At 27.7% G+C, this 24,680-nt stretch overlaps 1 protein-coding gene and 1 long non-coding RNA gene across 2 annotated transcripts in view; one reads left to right on the top strand and one right to left on the bottom strand.

Annotated features, from left to right (window-relative positions):
* The window catches only part of LOC129960535 (uncharacterized), a 152,585-nt gene that overhangs the window by 39,931 nt on the left and 87,974 nt on the right, over positions 1-24,680 (top strand). The gene's annotated exons all lie outside the window — the stretch shown is intronic.
* Positions 857-23,041, bottom strand: LOC129960534 (NK1 transcription factor-related protein 1-like). Its single transcript, XM_056074023.1, has 2 exons — positions 22,557-23,041; positions 857-1,994 (listed from the first exon to the last, which is right to left on the bottom strand). The coding sequence occupies exons 1-2, from the start codon at positions 22,822-22,824 to the stop codon at positions 1,366-1,368; spliced, it is 897 nt and encodes a 298-aa protein (XP_055929998.1). The 5' UTR covers positions 22,825-23,041; the 3' UTR covers positions 857-1,365.

The following is a 24,680-nucleotide window of genomic DNA, read 5'->3' as shown; positions in this document are numbered from 1 at the left end:
AAGCTATTGTAGAAAAATTCACAAAAAGAAGAGAAAAAGGAAGTTCTAATATTTACAGTGTAAATAATGTTGCAAATGAATTTAAATATTTCATTAATATTTTCCTCTGCAAATTTCGATATGAAAAAATCGCCGTTGAAAAAGTCATGCCTGCTAACGTTTAATTAGGGTTTTAACTGAGGCTTGAGTCGTATACAATTCCATGAAACCAAGAATCTGGATCATAGTTTACAAAAAAAAAAAAAAGTGCAAAACAATAAGGGGGAATTTTAAAATAATGGCAATCAGATAGTAAAAATCTGGTCTAAGAACAAAAGAAAATAAATAATGCGACTATTTGAAGAAAAATTCATGAAAATATAAACATTAGTGGTTAATATTATTATCTTTTATAAAGGAAAAAAAATTCTTGCTTTGCTTTTTTTTTCCCTCAGAGAAAATTTGTTTTTGTAATTTAAAATAAGGCTGAAAAATCTATCAACTTGAAAAAATAAGCGAATTGATGAAAGTAATTCAGATAAATCAAAATTTTTACAAAGTGCCCAGTCATTCTTCGCGATGATTCCAAATCAGATAAAAACTTTCAAGTAAATACTATTCTGCTTTCGAATAGAAAAAAAAAAAAAAAAAAAAAAAAAAATAAACGAATAGTAATTAAAAATAATTCGAATACTGTTTAATACAGTTTTTAATTAATTTGGTGTTTTCTTTTTAATCTATATTTTTTTTTCATATCAAAAGAAAAAAGTATTTACTAACAGCAAAATGATTCATTTTGAAAATTTAAAAAAAATCCCTTAGGAAATAATTTAAATAATTAATGTCGACGCTTGTGTAAAAATCGAATCGTTATTGAGTAAAGAAAAAAAATCATGTTCAGTTGTCCTATATCCTATCATATGTCTATTATTAACTATTAAGTGCAGTAAAATTTATCAGAAATTGCATTTTCTTAAATACTATCAAAGTTCTAAATGCATGGAATTCCAAACTAAACAATTTTTAGTCATCAATACGAAAAATGCTCTCGTCCAAAAAGAAAGAGAGCGAAAAACTTTTTATGAAACGACGGAGGCTATTTCAAAATCGATCAATACTTTGAGCTTTTCTTTTCCCTCTTTTAAAGAAGAAAAAGGAATGTTGTGGTGGAAAATTTCGATGAAAGCTGGTCATACTTAGCCAAACCCTTCTTGCCTCCAGTATTATTGCTATCATCATATTATTATTATTAAAAGAAATGACGAGATAAATTTTTCTCGCGTCGTCAAATGAAATAGTTGGTTGCCTTATGAGGAAATAACCCCTCCTGCTTTGCTTTAGTCCATTGTAGAATGTGCGTAAGTCCCAGCTATATCACCGATGGGGTTACGAGTGTCCCAAATGGGTAAGATATGGGTGCATTGCTGAGTGGCTGAAATGTTGTACGGGAGCAATCACCGGGTACGGCAAAGCGCTGGTTGCCGGGAGATAGGGAAGCTGGTTGCCGAAGAGCAATCCCGATGCGTAAGAAGGTGAGGCTGCGTACGAGTTAGGTAGACTGGACGCTTGAGATGGAGGTAAAGTGGGGCTGTTAGCGTCCATTCCAGGATTTTGTTTCTTCCACTTCGTCCGCCTGTTCTGGAACCAGATTTTCACCTGCGTTTCGGTAAGTCGAAGAGAGAGAGCTAAATTCAGCCTTTCGCATACGGAAAGATATCTTGTGGTCTTGAACTTGTTTTCCAGCGCTACCAGCTGTTCGTACGTAAATGCTGTCCTAGCCCTTCTGGGCTTGCCCGCTTTGCTGTCCGAACCAGAGGAGGATTTTTTCTTTTTGTAAGAACTGCCCATTCCTTTAGTGGATTCCTTGTCCGTTGACTCGTCATCGGTCGCCGATGACCTAAGTCCATTTGATGACCTGGGCAGGTGACCACATCGACTGGCAGACGAACCGTCCCGGTTGCTGTTGTCTGCCTCACCCACTTCGATGACGTCAGGTAAAGGGGACATTGAATCTTCTGCGGAAAGAAAAGAAAAAAGATTAACGAATCGATCGATGTAAAGTCCTGACCTGAACGTGGAATAATAAGATAGTCATGAGATCAGTTTGAATATAAACATATTTTAGAATACGGTAAAATCCATATTCAAACATAAAAATACATATAACATCCAAACAATACATATTCTAAAACTATTAAATTCAGTTATATATCTAATGCTGTTATAAATAATAAATGTTTTAAGAGATTAGAAATCATATTACAAAATGTCAAAAAATTTTAATTCAAAGGAAGTTTTAATTAATTTTCACATAGAGTTATATTTTTACTTAAAATATCAATTGAAAATATAATTGAAGCACAGATGGAATTTCCGAGTATCTATTTTTTTAATCAATATCTCCATTCTTTTGTTTTTTTAATATTTGCTTTTTAAAGACTTTCAATATCACTTTCACTTTTTTCTAGTTTCAATTTTGCATTTTCCTTTTTTTTCCAAGAATTTTTTTTTATGATTAAGAATTTTAGTTTTTATGATTAATAATTAAAAATTACAAAAGATCTGACTTAAATTTCCTAAAAAAATATCCAATTTCGTGAATATAAATAATAAGAATATAAAGAACTGTTGATGCATGTAAGGATGGTTAAAAATAACTGAAATGAACTTTAAAAAATCCTATTTTTAAAAACAAAAAAGTATGTACAAAGAAAAAAATATTGCTTAGGTAATATTCAAATTAAACATAAAACCTGTTAAAAATTTTATTATGTATCTTAAGAAAACACAAAGATGCGGTGTGCACACGTAACTTTTTTCAGAGACAACTATTTAAATTTTTAAAGTACAAAGAGTGCTTAAAAATATCTTTTGCTGTTTAAGTTCCCTAAAAATAGTTTTATATATTCTTCTATCTCCGAATAATGATATTAAAGTGCTGGTGCATGTTTTAATTTGATTATCTTGAAGCAAAATTTGGTATTAAGATTGCTTCACGGAATTTTATTCAAATACAATATATTAAATACTTTGTAATATATAGCAATAAACTGATTTTAGCGTTCATAGGTTATTTTACAGGCTAGAATTTTGATGAAACTGAAGTTCTAATTGTGAAAACTTGATGGGTTAATTTAGATTTTCTTAAATTGGCCAGACAGAGGCTTGCGTTGAAATACGAAAGGTTATCTTTAAAATAAATTTTGAACGAGCGTATTGAATTATTCTTAACTTTAATGTAGGAACAATAGTCGATTCGGAATCTTTTAATAATTGTAGAATAGTACTGCTTTAAATAAACCGCAGGCATTGAGATCCAAATCTTAATGAAAATAAGCCGCTGCTACAATCTACACAATTTGTTTGAGTCGACGAAAGGAAAATTAAGACTGAGTACATGAATGAAGATACATTGTCCTAAAACAAAAACAATTGCGTATTATTAATAATAAAAGAGAAATGTTACTGGATAATTTATACTTAAGAGTATTTAAACAAGAGTTGCGCAAGTGAGAATTGATATCGACTAAATGAATCCTAGGTAACAACATAAGAATAATGCAAATTCAAAGAACCACAAATATAAATATTAATTAATTTTTTGTTTAATGTGGTTTTAAAAGATGCTAAATTTGTTATAAAGATTATTATGAGAAAAAATTTGTAGAACATACAGAAGATATTATAGAATCAAAAAGTTCGTATTTATGATGAAAAAAAAATGTTAGTAAATGTCATGTTAACTCTTAAAAAACCGTGAAAAACATTTTAATCACTTTCTTTAGTAGTATATAAACATGTTGAAGAAATTTCAAACTTCATCATACTTTAAGTACTTAAAACCAAAGTACTGAATCCTATAAGTAGGTTATATAAATGCAATCTAATACTATATGATCCAATAAATACAGAGTATCTAGTTATTGTGAGGATTTTTCTCCACAAAAATATTTTCATTACTCACTGCTTTTCAGTTTAAAAAATGAAAATACTAAAGAAAAAAAGAAAAAAATATAGTGCTTGTTAAAAAATGTCAATTATCTTTGAAGAAAAATGAGAGTAAGGGATAAAAACTACCGCAGTTTTTTTCCTCCAGTAATTTTTGCACGATGTTATCAATTTCAGACATGATAATGGACATAATTATCCGTTCTTGCTGTTAAGTGAGCAATTTCGGTACATTAACAACTTGTTATTAAGAAAAATGTCAGAAATTATTATTATCTGTAATTCTTTGTAATTAGTACTAAAATTAGGACATGTAATTTCAGGAATTACAAGAGGCTATACATGACCAGATTTAATTATGATTTTAATTCCATCAAATGAAATATTTATTTTTGCATTTTAACGTTACAAAAATGAAGACTTTCTAAATTATTGATATTCGAGATGTTAAACATTTTCCTTATAAAAATTCTGCTTAGTGTTAAATTTAAATATAAATAAATGTGGTTACAAAAATGATATTGCCTTACTTTTTTTTTCCAAAATGAATATTAAAAGAAAAAAATGTAGCAACTCTTATAGAATACATGAAAATTATTAGACCTTTTTATCTAAAAGGTCTAACAATTACTAGATTTAAAAATAAGGTAAATAAACGACTGAATACAAATATTTTACTAATCTAAGATTAACTTAAGACTTTATTTTTCTTTTTTACTCAGAATTCGTTGATTCCTTATTTCCTAAGACCAAAGGACAAGTCTTTATAACCTTATTCTCCTCTAGAGAAAACTGAAATCTTAAGAAGACTTAAAGTATTCACTAAATCCAGCGGGAGCGGTTTAGCCCAAACTCTCCTGCATACCCTTTTATAAAGGTATTATCCTTCTTCCCGCACATAAAATTTTGGATCTTGTGTAAGGTCTTGAATGCATTGTGAACAATAATTACGAAACTGGTGAACAATAATTACGAAATATAGATGTTAGATTTGAATCTAACATTTTCACTGAATGTATCATAGAAATATGTATTTTGGATGATTTTTTCCGGTTAATTGAAACGAAAATTTGACATGGAATTACAATTATTGTCACAAAATCACATATCATTTTTTTATTTCAATCATTGCGTTTTGATTTATTGGCTTTATGTGCATGGGAAAGTAAAGACAGACAGACGGCCACCCTTTTGACAAATTTAGTTGAAACTTTTATAAGAATCTACATTTTAGATGTTGAACATGTGTACTAAATTGCATCTATCTAGCTCTTTACTTTTTGAAATTATCTAACTCACTTGTATTCGAATAGTGAGACAGACAGATTTCATCTGAAAGGATTTAGGTTAAAATTTATAGATTTGGTCATCATTTCATATACCAAATTTCATCCGTCCAGCTCAAAGAGTTTTTGTTCTATCTTATTTATAGGCATAGACATTATAGACATAGTAATAGACATTTATAGACATAGTAAAAATAGCTCTTATGCATATCATGATAATCTCTGGAAGGGTATAATAAAGTAAAACGCGCATTTTTTTTTTTTTTTTCATCTATATATTTTATATCAGGCATCTATCTCCATTCAGTAAGAAAAGTCCAGAGTGAGTTTGTCTTTTTTCATATTGAAAATAAAATAGGTTGAGATTTAGAGCACGCAATCACATCATAAATAATAACTTAAAACAAATCTCTAACTGATCAGTAGGCAATGAATATTGACTGCGTACCAACTGACTCTGACAATCAAAATTACTTAAACTGATTTTATATTTCAACTAATTTCTCAAATTTTAGCATTAACTCAACGCATTAAGCTTTGTAAATCATAACTTATTTCTTGGAATGGAATAATGTGGCTTTAAAAATAATTTATTAAATAAATCAAAAATGAATATCTTGTATAGTTTAAAGATTTGTAAAAGATATTACTCAGTTTCAAACAAATATCCCATAAAATTTTCGAACATTAAATTAAATTCAATTATGATTTCATGCAAGAAATTCAGAATCTGTATTTTTTTCTAAATCATTTACTCTTTGCAGCATTCGACATTGGGAAAAAAAAAAAAAAAAAAATGTGAAATCAGTCTTGCATTCCGCGTTAAGTATTTTATATTCAGATTTGAAAGTAATGAATTTTTTTAACAATTTGAAAAATTATTATAAAAGTTTCTATGACAGGTGTTTCTTTTTACTCTTGTAAATATTTAGATAGCTAGAAATGATGCGAGTTACGCAAGGATTATTTAAATTTTTTGGCAACAAACGTGACGCTGTATCTGAAAATAAAGAAGAAGGAAAATGAGCTGGATTCCAAACAGGATCTTTTTCGATCTGAAAGAAGCAATTTCTATACCGTCCCTAACAGAGCATGATTAACTAACAATTAATGAAAATCTAAACATTAGTTAGCAAGAAAGAAGAAAAAAGAGTTTGATTTCTTGAAAGAATATACATCTGCCATATATATATATAAAATTCTAGAGTGCTCTAGAATTTTTTTTCTCGACTTTCTTTTTCTAAAATTGTATGATTAATTAATAATTAAGAAAAAAATCTAAATTCCATGTTTTTAAGACGCATCTCTTCAGATAGGTTTCTGAAACGGGTTACATTGCGACCTCTTTTAGGAAGAAAACTTCAAAGTGCTATTTTCATCTGAAAAACTAGATTCATCACCAAATTTTAAAAATAAAAAATAAATTGCGACTAATTAATGATAAATTAAAAGAAATGAAAATCAAAATAGCTTTTGAGGACATTTTACTGAAATTATTTAAGTGAAGCTGTCGCTTGCTGATGATTATTAAGGAATCTAAAAGACGACGACATGAAAGGTTACTCGACTACATTTTGGGTTGCAATCCGCAGTTTCAGAGACCCTGCTTTATTCGAAAAAATGTAATGACTTATTTCTGTTACGATTTTTAAACTAGATAGCAGTATTTGTCTTTTGTTTCTTAAATTTAGATGGCTAGGAGAGTTTGTGGGTTGTGGAGAGCTTTTGGCGCTGAAGAAAAAAGCGTCACCAAGGAAAAAAAAAGTCATGCATTGAAACAAAATGAAAGAATAATGTTTATAAAATTGAGCAAAAACCTAAAATTTTCATTTCTGAAATTCCAGGAGTGGTCATACATGTCCACTCCTGAAACTTCTATTGAAATATTTAAGATGATAAATGTCATAATTTTGTTGATTATCCATAGGCATTATCAGAAAACAATAAATATATGTCTCGAAATCTACGTAGATAAATATTTTACCGTTTGACAATGGATTTTGCGTTTTTTAATTATAAATTAAGGGAATCGAATGTTCAACTATCAAATTATTCTAGATGTTTAACATCATTCAACAACGCAATTTCCTTTAGATTTTCTAATGAGAATATTCGCTGTTTGATTCCTAAGTAAATGAGTCTTTATCAAAAGTTTGAGAATTTTGTAACCCAATAATAATTTTCCTTTTAAGCATGTTGTAATAAATATATTTTACTCAAACCGTGTTCTGAAATTTACCATTCAGTTAACTTAAAAGTACGACTCTTTTCTTAATAATAATAAAAATAATGGTTTTCCAGAATAGCAGTTATTCTGATGGGATCCCGGATTGTTGCCCTTGTTCCAGATAGAGAGTTAATAAAAGGCAAGATCAAATCAAACAATCGAAGAATAATAGGAAAAGAGGGAGACATTCTTTTTTAAACGGCAATCATTTCGCTTTTAAGGTTTTTTTTCTTTTTTTTTTCTGAAATTCAAATAAAAATAAAGAATGATTTGAGACAGGCAGTTCCCTTATAATTAAATAATTTAAAATAATTCAAAATGCTGAATTTTTTTCTCCTAATTTACATGTTAATGGCCAAAATAATGTTTTCCAATCAAGATATAATTACATAGCTATTAATTAAAAAGACAAGTTATTATAAATGTTTCAGAAAACACTATATTTGATGGAATTGTTTATTTCACGCATGAGATATTGGGTTTTAAGAAACCTGAAATGTAATATTTTCTATAAAGCATGAATGGCTATATAACAATTTAAGTTAAGATTGAGCATTATATGCAAATATTATTTATCACTCGAGCAAACTGTGATGTATTGAATGAACAGTTTGAATCCTCGTTGCCTCGATGAAGCAATAACTTGCATAAATTTATTCAAATGATATCAAGTGTCTTGAGAGATTTATCACCCTAGAAATGTGAGAGATTATTTCCTAATAAATCGCTTAATAGAGGAGAAACGTATCAGTTTAGATTGAGACAAGGAAGATTTTACAAAATCATTTCTATTACTTTCGGGATTGCTTATAAAAGCGAAATTTACGTTAAATCAATTATATTTACATTATTAATCATGAAATCAGTTTCGAATTCCACTGTGTCTTATTGAATTAATATTCTTTTGTCGCATTTTTTAAAATATATAATTCTATGTCTTTGGTTTCAATCCATTAATTCAGTTCTCAGAGATGGACTTATGAAGATTCATGTTATTAATTCAATTTAATCCAGATATAATTACACAAATAGATATAACGCACTGCGATCATTGGGAAAGATAGGGGGAGATAAAACTAATGGGCTTTATTATTTGTAGTTAATGAAAAAAAAACATTATTTCTTTTGATTTCAAATTGTAATACATAAAATAAGAATATGCGCATTTACTAATTTGTCATGGAAATTGAAGTTTTAATATTTGGTTAATTAAAATACACTTTCGGTGAGCGTATTCTATTTATCCTATAAACCTGTGCAAATGCGAAACTTCCAATAAATAAAATTTTTCAAATACAATTGGACACAATATAAATAACTCAAAAATAAACTAATTCTTCTCTTATTCAAAATAATAAGGTATACCCCAAAGTTATAAGCTTTTATTACAAAAAAGGAATTTGAAAATGAATAAAAGTGAAAATCTTTGCATCTATTCTGAATTTTAGAAAGAAAAACCATAGGAGTTAATTAGATTTCAATTTCATGCCATTATGTTCCATGAATAACTTTTGAACCATTGACTTCTTTGCCATTCTATACTTAAATGCGCATAAAATGAACATTTTTTAATAAAATATAATATTGATAATATGAAATATATAACATTACATTTGAAATGCTTTTAAATACAATGTTAAATATTATTATTCATTTAGCCATAGATCTATCGCTATTTAGTGCTGCTCCGTTTTTAGCAAATGCAATTTATTTTATTCCAGAAAAACATTAAACGGTAGCAGGCGGATTTTAAGAAGAACGATTCTCTTTTCTTTCTTTTTTTTCAAAGCCTATATACTTCCGCCTCCCCCCCCCCTTTTCTTTTTTTCTTTAAGATAAAAACTAAGGAAATTATACTATAAAGCTAAATTTGAAACATCTAAACTGGATTTAAATTAATCCCTTAGTCTGTTAGCGTAAGGGGAAACTGATGACCGGCGGTTAGTAGGCAACTGGAGCAGTTTTACTCCCACAGCAAAACTTTTATTTTATATTTTTATTGTTTTTCTTATCCCAGCTTTCCTTCCTCCTATAATCTTCAGCAGCGTGGGAAACTCGCCAGAGTAAACGAGCTCCTAAAAGTCAGAGCGAGTAAAATAAAGCCAAAAAGTGAAAAAGATAACAGGAGTTTGATTTCGCAGTCACTCCTGATATTTCTTTGCTGTATCAACTGGAATTGTCGATTCCTGTTCCTCCAGTTAAATGTTAACGACGATCAAAATTGTTTCTTCCTCTTCCTTTAACAGTTTTTCGTTTCTTTTTTTATTATTATTTTCTCGTTTCTTCTCATCTTTATCAAATTGTTTTGTCAGTGCTGTAAAGTGTTGGCGGAAGTACCGAACAACTTAAAAATGACGAAGCCGCAGCAACCACCACAATGTAATCTACAGAAGTAACGAGCAAGTGAATAGAGGAAGCTTGTTGAAAGTTAGGATATTTCCGGTTTAAAAACAAAGAAATATTTTAATAATTTTTAAAGATTCTCTCCCAGTGCCGAGTTTCTTTTAAAACCTCTAGTTTGGTGTGAGGCATACTTTAAAAATAGAAGAATAAGTTTACATTAACAGAGAGAAAATTATAAATAAAACTTATAATCTGTTATTCACTTCTTGCATTAGTTAAAGAATATAATTCTGAAAACTGTTCGATGATCAACAGATGATAAAACATTGAAATTAATATGTTAATCTCGATTTCTTATCTAATTTTTAGATAAAGTTTTATAGCAAATTCGTGAGAAAAAAAACCTAAGATCAATTTTTTAATGCAATTGAGTTGCTAATAAGGTAGTAAGGTAAAACCACACTTTACTGAGGCTGATATTGACTAGCAAAATTACATTTTATCATATTTGCACTTGCTAACATGCTAATTAAAATAGCATTTTATGTTTACTAAAATTATTATTTTTAAGCGTTTGTACTGAATTGGAATAATGAAATTTCATTTATTTCATTTTTGATTGGCTTCATTTATTTTTATTTTTGAAATAAGCGAAATAATTTTTTTGAAATATTTCTATTTTTATGTTCTAATAAACATACATTAATTAAACTCTTTTAATTTTACATTATTAAACATTAATTAAACTTATTTTATATTTAATTTGGATTTGTTACATTCTTTGAAATATGTTGTACTCTATATTTTTCTTGTTAAATAATAACACTGAAGAACATCAGCACTATTTTGAAATATATTCATTAAGTCGAAAAGAAAGGCAAGAATTCTATCTGTTAGGCTTTTACTGAAGAGAGCTTTCATCAATTATGTACACAAATTTAGCGCTTAAATCCCTTGAAATATATAGATATCATTTAATGAATGCAAGAGTTAAATAATACTCACACATATATATAACTGATCTGTAACAGATTTAGTAAAACACTGCGAATTATTTTTCTCTGAATTTTATTCAGATTCAGAAATAAACATGGTATATTGAAGTCCGGACTTTGAATGGCAAGCAATTAAATAATTTCTTATGAAAATACAGATTTAAAACGGGAAATGTTACCACTTGAAAGAAAAAGAAAATGTAAAAGTTCAATTTGATTTAACATGCATTTCATTTATGAATAAAAAATAAAGTAAAATTCTTTTGAAAATCATATTAAGACTTTCGATATCATATTTTGATATCAATATTTTTATTCAGAGGACAAAGTATTCTTAAAAACAGATTAGTTTTCATTTCAACAAATAAGAAGAATTGATAAAAACATTTTAATGAAATTTTGAAAAAAAATGAATTAAAAATCTAATTTTCAATAAACATTTCATGTTTATTTCTTAGATAGTATTGAATCAAGTTTCTTTTATGGGCATTGCATTTACTGACAAAAAATTATTTTTTGTCAATAATAGTTTTTTCATATTCCCAGTTTTATTTAAAATTTAAAAATTATGACTTTCAGGGTATATATTTCATACATTGGGAATTTCACAATATTCAAATGTAATAAATCATATAGGTATTATGAATTTTCTATTTCTAATATTGCATAGGAAAACTTTCTTAATTTTTATTCATGAATTATAATTATCCATCAAGGAAAATAAGCATTTTTCTAATATGATCTACCTTTTATTGAATTTATATTTTTATTCTCTAATTTTTCAACACAAATTGTCAGTTTAAAGTGTTTGTCAATAATTCTTAGTTAATTCTGGGGTAAGATTAATTAATTTCTTTTGTTTGAAAAATTAATGTTAAAATAAATTAAATAATAAGTGAAGAACTTTAGCTACCAGCTGATCTTAATCAAATGATATCAATTGATGCTGTGTACAGCGCATTAATTTAAAATGTTGTTTCAAATTATCGAAGGAGAGAGGTATCACAATTTTCTTTATAATTGGAAGAGAGCATTCCCTTTGGTTCCCTGTTTAAATATTTGATTAATTTTTGCCATCGAATATGCATATAATATGGTATTCAAGATGTTTAATCTAACAATAAAGCAAAAATCAAATGATGAAACGTAACTGAAAAATTAAACTTCATCAACAAAAATTAAAAGATCCATTCATAGTCCCGACCAGAATTTTTCCAATGAAACCTCTTTAAATAAAAGCAAATATTTGATACTGATTTGATTCAGATTTCAATAACGTGATCCTATAAGGTTTAACTATCTAATGAGATATTTATTGATTATATGAATTATATGTTATAAAATGACATTTTCATCTTGTAAAACTCTTGAGTATTAAAATAGTTATAATAAAAAATGAATCAGGTATTTCGTTTTGATTTTCTAGATGGAAATTACTACAAAAAGTCAGGTATATTTCATTTCTTAAACTAAAATTAAATGCAGAGTAAAATGTTCAGAAATCATTGAATATGTAACGAGGTAATTGCATGAAATTAGAAAATAACCTTTTTTGCCACTTTGTTCTATTTGAATGCGCATTTTTGAATTAAACAGAATATTAGTTAATGTTTATAAAGATGTCTAGGTCTCTGAAATTTTCTCTCTGTTGGCTCTATTATTAAAAAAAAAAATAATTAATATTCATATAAAATGGAAACAAAATATAGAAATATGTTTTTTAAGGAAAACTTTCCTTTATATGAAAAGGGGTGTTATTTATAAATTAACTGTTCTGAAAATGTTTCCTTTTTGAAAAAGAATAGAGAGAGGGAATAAAGTTGTAACATTGCCGTCTTCTTTATTAGAGACTTTTGGCTAGAGTAACACAGCTGTTACTGTTTTGTAACGAAAGTTATTAATTTTGTTGATACAAAGTAAATTTAAATATATATATATATATCTATTAATAAAAGAATTTAATTCTTAATAAAAATATGTTTAGTTCTTAAATTATACCATTTCAAACAATTTTCTGTCCCAAAGTTTTAATATAAAGTAATTAAGCTTTGTTTACTTTTTATTTACTTTCTTTATTTGTAAGAGAATTCTTGTAAGTAAATTAGTGTAAATAATTCTTGTAATAAAATGTCTCTTGCACTTAGTTTTATTCTTAATTTTACGAGTAAAAATTTCGCTATCTCTCTCCCAAGAATTACCATGATCAGGGCTTTCCAAAAAAACTTTTTTTTCTTGAATGTGTACGTTGAAATTAACATAGTTTAAAATGCATCTGTTCGTTTCTTTCAATTTTGTGGAATATTGATATTAATAATTGATATAGTAGTTTTTTAATCTATTTATATTGTAAAATTATTAATTTATTAATTATAAATATGCCATAGGACTGTAAACTTTAGCAAAGAAAAAAAAAGATTAGAAACCATAAACACACATAAAAAGACTCCAAAGAGTTTCAGACAGTAGAAATATCTTTCTAAAATGATGCTGATTAAACGCTTTCGTAATTATGCATTTTTATTAATATTGTTTTATACACTATACTTTTGTCTTTCGATTTAATAGGATTAATTTTTGATATAAGAAACTTCCTGTTTTCAATTCATTATGTTATTATACTTTTAATAACATTTGTTAAAATTGAAGATATATTCAAGCAATGCAACCTCTTTCTAAAATGCCATTTAAGAATTTAAAAAGTTATTCTATTTTTTAATCAATAAAATAATAGGAAAATACATTATTTTTGTAGAAACTCAAATTGTGTCAAACAGTGTTATTCAACAAATATTTCTTCAAGTTTTTTTTTTTTTTTTGATAAATTATTTTTAATATGCAAATTCCTGAAAGGCAGTTTGTTTATAACTTTTAATTCACTAATTATAAGTTCAGGGCAGTAATACATTTTTTTATAAATAAGTAATATAAAATATTCAACAAATACATTTATATAAATATGTAAAGTTCTTACCAAAATTTTCCCATTCTTTCTCAAAGTAGGCTAAAGAAGAAAGAAAACACTTACCTTTGTCAGAGCATTTAAATAGCATCCAAAGATCTACTAAAGTTAAATGCTTGCTATGCCTTCCTTCGAATAAAAAGAACAACGAGATTTGAATTTTGAAATTTATTGAATAAAATCATTGTTCTCTCATGACCTCTACGTTTATTTACTCAAGTGACACTGATCGCAACTATTCATTGATGATGCAGCTGGTTTTGAGGATAAGTGGTACAGTAACATTTTATTTGTTATAACTCAGAATTTATTTTAAAATATTACGCAAGGTTGAAGAAAGCATAATTGCTTTTATTTTTATCTCTCGATAAGTATTAAGCTAATAATGTTTCCAAACGATTCATGGTAGAAATTGTTTTGTGACTTCAGAGTAACAGAAATATTTTGTTAAACCTATTCAACTCTAATTACCTGGAAAAACTTACCTTTCACTTGTTTGATTTGTTTGATGAGATTTTATTGAATTCTTACAAAATGCATTCGAGCATCTTTGACTTTTTTTTTTTTAAGCAAAACTGTCTTAAAATCATATTAGTTTTTCTCTTTTCCTTTTTTAAATTTTGTTTTTAATAAGTTATGGCAGATAAATAAAAAGGAATGGAAAACAATTGAAAGAAAATTTCAGAGTTAAAATGCTGCAATGTCTTTCTTTGAAGTAAATTCAAGCGGAATATAACTAATTCGAAGTTAGTAGGGTCAAGATAAAAACTCTGTTTATCCAAAAATTTAATTTAAATAAAACTAGATCTAAATGGGAATACAAGAAAAAAAATGTCAATAAAGGTTTATTTTTAATACTTGAAAATTTTGATAAATAAACAGACAGCAATTTTTAATAAATGGAGTGATAATAATTATTATGAAGGGTATTTGTAAACAGCAATTTCTATGAATGATTAAATAATAATGAGACTTCAAAATAATCAAGACAATTCACATCTACCAACTTCATTTTTTTTTATAAAATAAAGAGTATTTATTACTATTTTTGATTAAATACATTAATCATTAAAGCTCTGAAGTAAATCTATAACCTAATAAGAAATTATTCATTTATAGTCGCTGAGAGTACAATGAGATTTTATTGAATTCTTTTAAAATGTTTTAGAATACCTTTGATTTTAAAAAAAAATAAAGCTGTCTTAAAATCATTTTTTTTTTTTTTTTAGATTTTTAAGTTATGTTTGATATTTTTACAACTTTTTGCAAATTTTATTGACTTTGAAGTAACCAAAATGAACTAAAGTAATAGATAATAATTTAATATTATATAAATAGGAAATTGAAGGGGCTAATGAAATAAGTGAAGTTCAAATGAAAGCCGAATTCAAATTAAAAACATTCTAATTAGCCGACACTGTGTTAGTAAGAGACATGTATAAATAAAGTCTTCAAATTATTTTTTAAATAATAAACATTGCGGTATTCCTAATATGCAACAGAAAATGTATGGCGTTACAATTTATGTAACTTTGGAAATATTAGTGCTATAAGGAAATATTAATGTAATGGCCAGTAAAACAAGAAATAGTATCTTTCATTAAGATATCATACTTTTGTTTTAGTTTTAATGATATGTTTACAGCTTCTCGTTTTGAAAAGTACTTTGAAATGCAAGAAATTAAAACAAATTACTCACGACATCGAATTTCCACTACTTCTGAAACTCCTTAAATTGCTTTACGCCTGAGATAATGAGACTGCCTGTTGACAAAGCAGCAGACGCTCGTAATTATAATCACGCAGCGCTTAATTAATTTTAAGGAGATTATTAAAATAAGTCTTTGCTTTAAAGCAATCGTCGCTCCAAAGCAGCTCCGGCCCTAAATACTCTTTTTATTCTTACGCAGCTATTGGGCTGATTTTCGATACCATGTTTCACTGGTGGTGAAACTTTTGATTGAATCTCTTGATGGGCTTTTAATAAGTTTTGATAATAACCGTTTATAAACTTCGGTAATAGCTGAGTAAACAAAACACCCGGGAGAATATGCTATGAAACTTCCATAAATAAACAAATGTAAATTACTTCCAAGATAGGAAATGAGTGTTGGTAGCATTAGGACTTTGAGACGATCAAAAGTGACTTACTGGACAGTTACTCCATTAAGCGAAATGATCCCAAAAAAGTTATTTTCAGCCAAAAAATGTAAATTACCGTTTGGTACGCATTAATCATAATGGGGGTTGCATCTTTTAGTAATTCCTCCTCATATTGGGTTAAGTTTAGTTGATTTAGCTTGCTTTCCTAAATTATAATAAAAAGATTGATATAAGTTGATTGATTGGAAATAAAAACTATATATATTCTGAATATTTTGAAAAATCAAATAAGGAAAAAAAAATCACATTTGTAGATGCAGTTATTGACAAAAAGCAATACTTATAAAATTTATTTTTAAAAGTATACAAAACATTATACAACTATACTAAGATGCTTTTAATTGTTGTCTCGGTTAAAAAATAGTTTTAATAAAGCTAAAAGTATTTCAGCTTTTAGTTCTCAAAAATACTTGGTTTATTACAGAAAGTATTTGTTAATGTTCAGTTTTATTTATATTTTTCTTTGTCCTCTTTTTTGAAAAGTTTCAGCTTTTTAAAAAAGTCCGATATGTTAGAAATGTTAAAAGTATCTTACAGAAAAATGCATGTAAAAAATTGGAAGAACTTTTAAGTAGAGAATTGCTATCAGCATTTCAAAAGAGTGCAGATAAAAGAAAACAAATAAAAATTTAGAGCGATTGCTTTATAAAGAAATCAGTTTCTAATACTCTCAAGATCTTGTAGGTTAAAAATAAATTCCTAATTGATGAATGGAAATTATTTTATGTCTTCGCAAAAAAATTCGCTAATCATCCATATGTAAGAAGTTTTTAAGAAATAGGGAAATAATTCTATTGATCAATAATACATACATTCCAAGGCAATCCTTTTCTGGAGAGAAAAGTTCCTCCAAAAGTTTTAAATTCCTTTTTGTCGATTGCCTTATGTTTAAAAATTTAAATCAATAAAGGCAAATAAAGTTTTTGAACAAGTAAAAGCTTCTATTTGTATTAAAAAACTACTACGTTTTGTAATAATCGTTTCGTTTTACTTAAAAGTTTTTAAATCATTACTTTTTGGTGTCCAATTAAAATTTTGAAGTCTTAAGAACGGATACTTTGCTTGCTTTGCATGGGGATCCTATTTGAAAGCAAAATAAAAATTCCGGTGTAACTAAGTTAAATTGCAAGTTAATTGAGGGCATTACATTACGAGAAAGGTATTTCATTGTTGATTTAATTTATATCTTTTAAAATTTCATATCAAAAATTTCACTTTATATATTTTATAAATTGTTGACAAATGTGGAATTACCGCTATTTTTACCATTGTTTTGTGAAGTTTGGGGAAACTGCCTTTTATAAGCTTAAAATAGAGATTTCCAGCCTAATCGTGTTGTACCATTACAATTTGAGCATTACAGTTATAGTATAATTTTAAAATGCAGACCATGAGATAACATTCCTTTACAAACTTTTAAATACACCTGTGTACTTTGATGCTCATGATAATCATTTGATATTATAAAAGAAATTCTGCAACATGTATGTGAGTACATTTTTTTTATCATCTTAATCTGTCAGTTATGTTTCTAGTTTTATTGTAGAACCCCTACATCAGAGTCTAACCTATAATCTAAATAGACGATTTTTAGAAAAGAGTTAGCTATTCCTACTGAATTAATGAAACCAAAATCAACTTTTAAATGCAGAATCAGGAAACTAATTAATAGAATGGAAATGAGGGTTTGTTCCAAAGTGCCCAAAAGAATGATAAATTTATGTATTCGGATTAATAATTTTACGCTGGTGTTAATTATTTTAAATAAAACAATGCTCGGAATAAGTGAAAAGGATTTTGTTTATGTTAAGAGGAATTCAAGATTTCAAGAAACATTGGCTATAAATGAATAATTAGAAATTTTAGGAAGTTAAAAATAAGTTTCGCTTTTACGAAATGAGGCGTGGTCGACTTATGCCACTATACATCCAAGCTTTGCCTCCACCTCCCCTTTCTTCAATGCCTTAAGAAAGTTCTTCACTTTTCTAAACTATATAAGAAATGTTAAATCTAAACTTAAAAATGTTAAAATTGATGAATTACAGCTGCATCATCTCATAAAAAGTGCGATCAGTTGTATTAAAATATACTACTGTTTCCAAGAACATTTATTTCTATTTGTATAGTTTTTGCAGTGAGGAATATTTTTGTTTAAGTGATATATACTCGATAACTTAAAGGCATTTTTTACATTCTGATTCCACCCGTCATTGGGAGAAAAAAAAAAACGAAATTCAGAATATTTCATAAACATTCTGAATTTCGAAAATTTGATAACAAGCAAAATTATTACATACAAGAAACAGTTTCCATAAAAACACAAAAAAGGAACAAAAAAAAAAAAAAAAAAAAAACTGTCACACATTAAAAACTTGATTTTATCAAATACCATGAAGAATAGTTTAATTATGTTTCTTACTTCCATGATGTTCGAGAATAAAACTTTTTCTGAGAAATTGTTTTATATAAATTTGATACTGTCTCCATTATATTCAGCACATTATCTTCTCACCTCATAATGTTCTTTATGTTTGATCATTATAGTCTCTATTTAAAGTCATATAAGCCACAATCTGTTGTTATTGGTAAAGTAAATTAAAATTCTAAAGAACTAACTAATATTTTACCTGAAATTTCGAAGCATCAAAATTCTCATGAAATTTTCCCACTTTTTATTCAGATGAAATTGCGCAAAACTAAATATATTGGTTTTAAGTGTCTCTTTCAACAACTTTATGAATCAAATGGTGGTAGAATCTTATAAATAGATGTAGGCTTATATTGAATTTAGTATGATATTTACGCCAAGGGTTATCTATATATCTATTTAATCCACGGTTTTTAAGATCCTCCTTGCACCAGGAAAAATGTTAGAAGATATGCAAAAAATAAGTTCAGTGTAAACATATGAAGAAAAGCAAAACGTTATATAATTAACTTACCAGTTTCTTTTTCTATTAAATAAAAATTAAAAAATAAATTTGAAACACACTAAAATGATATTCATTGACAGGGGTAGATTTTGCATTAATAAGATTTAAATCGGCTTTTATTATTTAAAAATGTTCCTATAAAGTCTCCATTTTTTCTTAGTAAAATAATAATAAATTCTTAAATGATAAGTCACAGGTTAGTCAGGATAAAATATCAAATGAATAAAAATATCGGAAACCATTTATTCCCCATCTTATAGTCAACAAATGCATTAGGAAATTATGAATTCACAGAAACAAAGTTGTTTATAAATATTTCCTTAGTATAACGAATCACTAAGGAATGTAATGTTTTATTTTTATGAAAAAAATTGAATTAAATGTTAATCACTGAATAAGCATTTCTCAAGTTAAAAACTTGTTTTAGAATGTTTAACAATCAATATGAAAAAATTAATTTTTTTATTTGTTCAGATAATTAAAAGCCTTATTTTGAAACAAATCCAGTACCACAGTATTAATTAAAAATACCCAATAGAATTGAATTCCGTAGGTTATTAACATAAGAAAATAAGATATAATCAGTCTTATAAATTTTTATAAGATATTTCTACATATTAAAACATATTAAATATGTTTAATATTTAATATATTTTAAACTTTCCTGTATGTATATTTACTATGTTCTGGGAAAGCTTTCCTGCCTGAATTGTGATATTATTTTATAAAAAGTTTTCTATATTAAATACTTAATAAAATTGCCATTTTCACAGTGTTTCGAGGTTAAAGGAATTCATAGATTGATTGTCTGTTATGAAATGTCAAGTTCAAAAGCAATAACATTTATCACATGCTAAATAACCATACTTGAAAAAAGTTCAGATTGAATTATTTCTCAATATACTTGATAAGTATATTGAGAAATAAGTAATAAGTATTTGTTACAAAGTTCTGAAATCCTATCAATGAAACGACATTATAGCTAAGTATCAAAATTATTTGATCAAATTCCATTTTAAGCTTTTTTCAAGCTTTATTTTAAGCATTAGTTCGTTAAGAGTTTCAAGTTTGGAATTCTTTTATTCACAAAAAGTGTAACATCACTGTACGTATGCGCTATAAAACTTCTTTTTTCCATTTTCTTAACTTTTTAAATAATGCTACGAAACTCCTTTTTCTAATTAACTTATCTTTCATTTTCTGTCACTTTTTTTTCCCTTTTACCCATGAGAAATGATTTGCAATCGAGGGCACTTATTAAGCTGAAGTTTTATTTCTTTACTTGAAACAATTTTTATCTATTAAAGCAACAATTTTTAATTTTATTTATCATAAATTAAAAAAAAAACGTGTGCTTTTAGATTAGAGTAAAAGGAAAATACTAATACAAAAAAATGCGTATTTATTTGTATAACTGAAAATTTATCACCTATTTTTTATATCAAACATGCATTAAATAATTCAGTAACTATTAACGAAAATTTGACTTCATTAGTTTCAGAAACTTTTCCTGGATTTGTTTTCATGCAGCAAACACTCATTCATTATCTACAAAAGGAAATATAATTGCACACACACAAAAAAAAAAATTCTTTTTCGAACAAAACTATAAAATAGCTTTAAAAATTTCAATCCCTTTTTAATCATTTAAAAGTAGCTTTAATTAAGATGACTTAATTTAACCATTCATCTCTGTGTTTTTGAATGTGATATTATAATGGCTGAGTGTAAAATAATTGCATTAAAAGGTTTTACTCATAATTAGAAAAATATATAAAGACTCCTTAAAATGTAGATGTATAATAAACAGGAGGTGCAGCAAACAGTAAAATAAATATCAATATTAAAACCTAGAATTTCGCTCCAGCTTCTGTTTTGGAACTATTAAAGGCCATTTAAAAAATAGCTTTACATTAAATAAGAAAAAAATTGTTGAATTTAATTCCTAAACTTTTCAAGCTAAATTAATTTGTCGAGTGATAAGTTTTGACACATTTTTTGAAGTAGCCTTACAAAAATTCCCCAATTTTTCTTTCTTTCCTTTTCCATTCGTTTATGTTTTAAGGGAAAGGTGAATTTGTAAGTAAATTATATAATTAAATGATTTATATAAGCACCTAAAATGGCATTAAATTTAACTGAGGATAAATTATTGAGTTACGACTTTTAAATTAAACAATATTTCAAGCTATTTTCAGTAGTCGTAAAAATCATGAATGTTGGAAAGTGGGTTTCAATATTTCTTTTATATTCCAAAATAATTTTATTTTATTTCAGAAAAAGCTTTAAATACTTTTGTGAAAAGAATTTCAAACAGGTGAAAAATAATTCAAATATTATATCTATTCTGTTTTCAATGCAAGTAATTTTATTAAATAAATTAATATGGAAATTAGAAAAAATAGTAACAAAAATATGGATGAAATATTTAGAAATGAGTTTAATTAATCCTCAACAGAAAAAAAAAATTCTTTAGTCAGACATTTGCACATACATTTGCATTATTTTTATTTGCAGGAGTACTCTTCGAGTGACAACAGTTTTAATACTGAAAAGAATAAAACTGTTTCGGCAAAAATTTTGATTTAAGAGAATATTTGAAACGTTATTGTATTTATTGAGCAAATTTCGGGAAGTGTTTTGCTTTCGGCGATCGGCCCGGAAATCCCCGTTTCCCCATCGGACTTTTCACCGACGAACTGGAATTAAGAGAATCAAAAAAGAAGCTCCTTGGAAGAACCAAAGGAGTCATAATCTTCCATTAAATGTCATAATAAAGTCTTTCCCGGAACGTTTTATGAATTCTAACAATAAGTATTTGAAATACTATGTGCCTTAGAGTTTGATGTTTCGTTTTAAACGAAATTTCATCAATAAAATACGATTTAGGAGGAAAAGATAAAATGAGATTTTTGGCACATTTTTCTCTCATAAAAATGCATTAAAATATATTAAAGATAAAAAATTTTGGAAAAATTATTCAAATCTATCGATTTTTAAAAATTTGTTATATTGCTTACGATGAAGAAAAGGCTTTCTTTTTTATGAAATGCAAATTTCTGCTCAAAATAATTAATTAAAAATGGGAAAAAACGTGGATACCATTTTGACAGTATTAAGTCATTCGTTACCTTAGTGCAAAAGAAAGGACTTGAAAAATTTTCAAATATGTTGATTTTTATATGAAATATTCAAGTACAAAGTCATTTTGAATTAATTGCAGCTAAATAAATAAATACAGATTTCATATGAGAGAAGTTTGCGAAATCTGTTGGTTTTTCGTACACGACACTGTTTTGCTAAGTGGATATTTCTTCTCAATATAATATAGATTTAAATCCACATAATTCATGGAATAATGTATAAATGAAATTAGAAAGGAAACTCATAAAATAAGGTATTGAATATTCAAAAAAAATCTAAATACACTACTTATTAAATGAAAAGATTAATAAAAAAATAAATAATTTCTACTTTAATGCAACAAATGCTTTCTCTGAACAATTCACATTTTGTTCATCAGGCTAGAAATCCTGATTAGATGGTCGATATTTGAATCATAATTTACACCACAATGGCATTTCATAATAGATTCATGCTAAAGAAGTGCGACCACATCAATCATTTCATCAACCAGTTGGCAAAATTTCATTTCATTTTCTTTTTAGTTATATTTGTAATAAATGTATCATGAACATAAACATGATTAATTAAATATCTCACCTCGCAATGAGTCTTGGTCGTTTTCGGAATCACTTCCAGACAATGCTCCTTTCTGCCACGGGTGCCACGTGCGTTCTCGAATTCTGCTGGATCTTGCTCCGGTGAACTTAGTTGGGTCCAGGATATCATCCACGGAAAATGGTGTGTGAGACATGGGTGTCTGGGCCTGTAAAGCTGGTAACATCCCACTTTTTCCCTTCCCATGAACATCGAAATCGCCAAGGCTCACTTCTGGATTTGATCGCTCCGACGGGGAACCACCATCCATGACCAGACGGTCAATACCGACTGAAAAAGGTTCCACCTGAGGAACAGTACCTCAGAAAGCTCTCTGGACAATGTTCATTTAACCCTTAGCCCACTCAAAGCTAGTATCAACAATCTTTGTTAAGTCCTTATCTTATTGTGCTAATCTGTGTATTCTTCCTTAACCAATAAGTACTCAGATTGTTTTTGACATCTGAACACTGGGGACTCGCCTTTGCCTGAACTCCATGTGGACTAGGTGCGTGGCGATCTTCTAAACAGAGTCGATGGGTGAGTAAACCACGCCCCTTCTCGCGATTGGTAGAAACCGTCGCTCCTCACTCGCGTGAGTGGCAGGTGTGACGTCAGAGAAGGCGGAGCGTGGAAAGTCGACTGTGGGCCGCAAATCCTATCTGTTGAGCTGGTAATCATTGAGGCTTTACTGCTGTGGGGGAAAAAGGGTGAGAACGGTCAGCCTTCTAAGGCTACTCATTTGGGCCATTATCGGGCGTTTGGAGACTCGGTAGAAAATTGGTAGGTGATGGTAAGGTGGGTGAAGGATGGTTTAGACAGCGTCTTTCATGGCCCGTCTCTCGTTCCATTGGGTAATCATCCTCATCTGGGTCTATGTTTGATCTGAAAACAGGGTGCACGCCAGCCATCTGCTGCTTTATTAGCTCTTCCATTTACAAAGCATTCGCTCCCTGTTCGTTTTCAGGGTTTTTCCTCCCTCTGCAAAATCCCTCAGAATTAATTAGCTCTAAAAAAGGAGTCATGGGGTCGAGTTGACATGAGAAGAGACTGAAAAGCATACACACGTGTTTGTGGGATAGAAGCTCAGAGTCTGCGATTTAGGCATACTTTTGAAATCTAAATATATATAAAAAATTAAATTAAATAACTGTTAAATAAGGCTATAAAATCAAGGCCAGTGCTTGCAAAATTATTTAGTTTGTCAGCAGTTATAATTTAATAATGTTTTCAAGTATTTGAAGTTATCCAAATTAGTAAAGAATAACTTATTTAAAGGCAACGCTCATAGAATAGCTAGTAAATATTAAGAATGACTTCGAACATTTATGCAGAGGTTTCCAGAATGCTTCCATCTCAATATCTTAGAATTTTAATAAAAAGCTTTTGTGGCATTTATATTCTGAAGAAACTTTTCATTAATTTTCTTCTTATCGTGCATGAAAAAACTCCCTAGGTTACCCACTAGGTTACCAAATTTCACCGATTCCTGTAAAATACTATGTTTAATATTGAACAAATATTTTGTCTATAATTTTTTTTCTAATAACATCAATGTTCAGAATTAAACGGGATTTTTATCGATTTAAAGGTTTTATCGAAGACGAAATTTTTCAAATAATTCTGTTCTGCTTTTGATTATAATTAAATGAAAACTATTTCGTTCTTCATTCGCTTTAGTTTCTATACTCTCTCAATCAATTTTTCTGTTGTTTTAACACACTTATTATTTTTAAATTAAATTGATTTCGAAACGAAGATCGGAAGTAGATCTATCTAGAAAATAACAAGAAAAAAGTTGTTTATCGTTAATAAATTAGTATCTGAATACAAAGTTTTATATTTATTTGTTGCTATAATTAATTACAAATATTTTAATGTACGAAAGTAACTTTTTTTGTGTGACTACATTATGTTAAAGCAAAATTTCTCTTCTCTCTCTATCATTTAGAAAATGTTGTGTGAATCTGCATAAGTGTGTCTAAGAAATTTAAGAAAAGAAATTAGAAAAACTGATTTCGAATTGAATTTTTAAAATTAAAATCAGGTAAACAAGTTAAAAATTCGTTAAAAATTAAACCTAACCAGTTAAAAATTCGTTAACTGCTTAGTCAAAATTGCTCTTTT

This window comes from Argiope bruennichi, chromosome X2 (assembly GCF_947563725.1).
Source record: "Argiope bruennichi chromosome X2, qqArgBrue1.1, whole genome shotgun sequence".
NCBI classification, from domain to species: Eukaryota; Metazoa; Arthropoda; class Arachnida; order Araneae; family Araneidae; genus Argiope; species Argiope bruennichi.
The sequence above is the reverse complement of the archived record's forward strand: the minus strand, read 5'-3'. Positions and strand labels throughout refer to the sequence as shown.

Excerpts from the sequence above, each read along its gene's own strand:
- LOC129960534 (XM_056074023.1), bottom strand. The coding sequence starts at position 22,824 with ATGGATGGTGGTTCCCCGTCGGAGCGATCAAATCCAGAAGTGAGCCTT. Across the intron at positions 1,995-22,556 it reads CGACCAAGACTCATTGCGAG|AAGATTCAATGTCCCCTTTA; the intron begins GTGAGATATTTA and ends TTCTTTCCGCAG.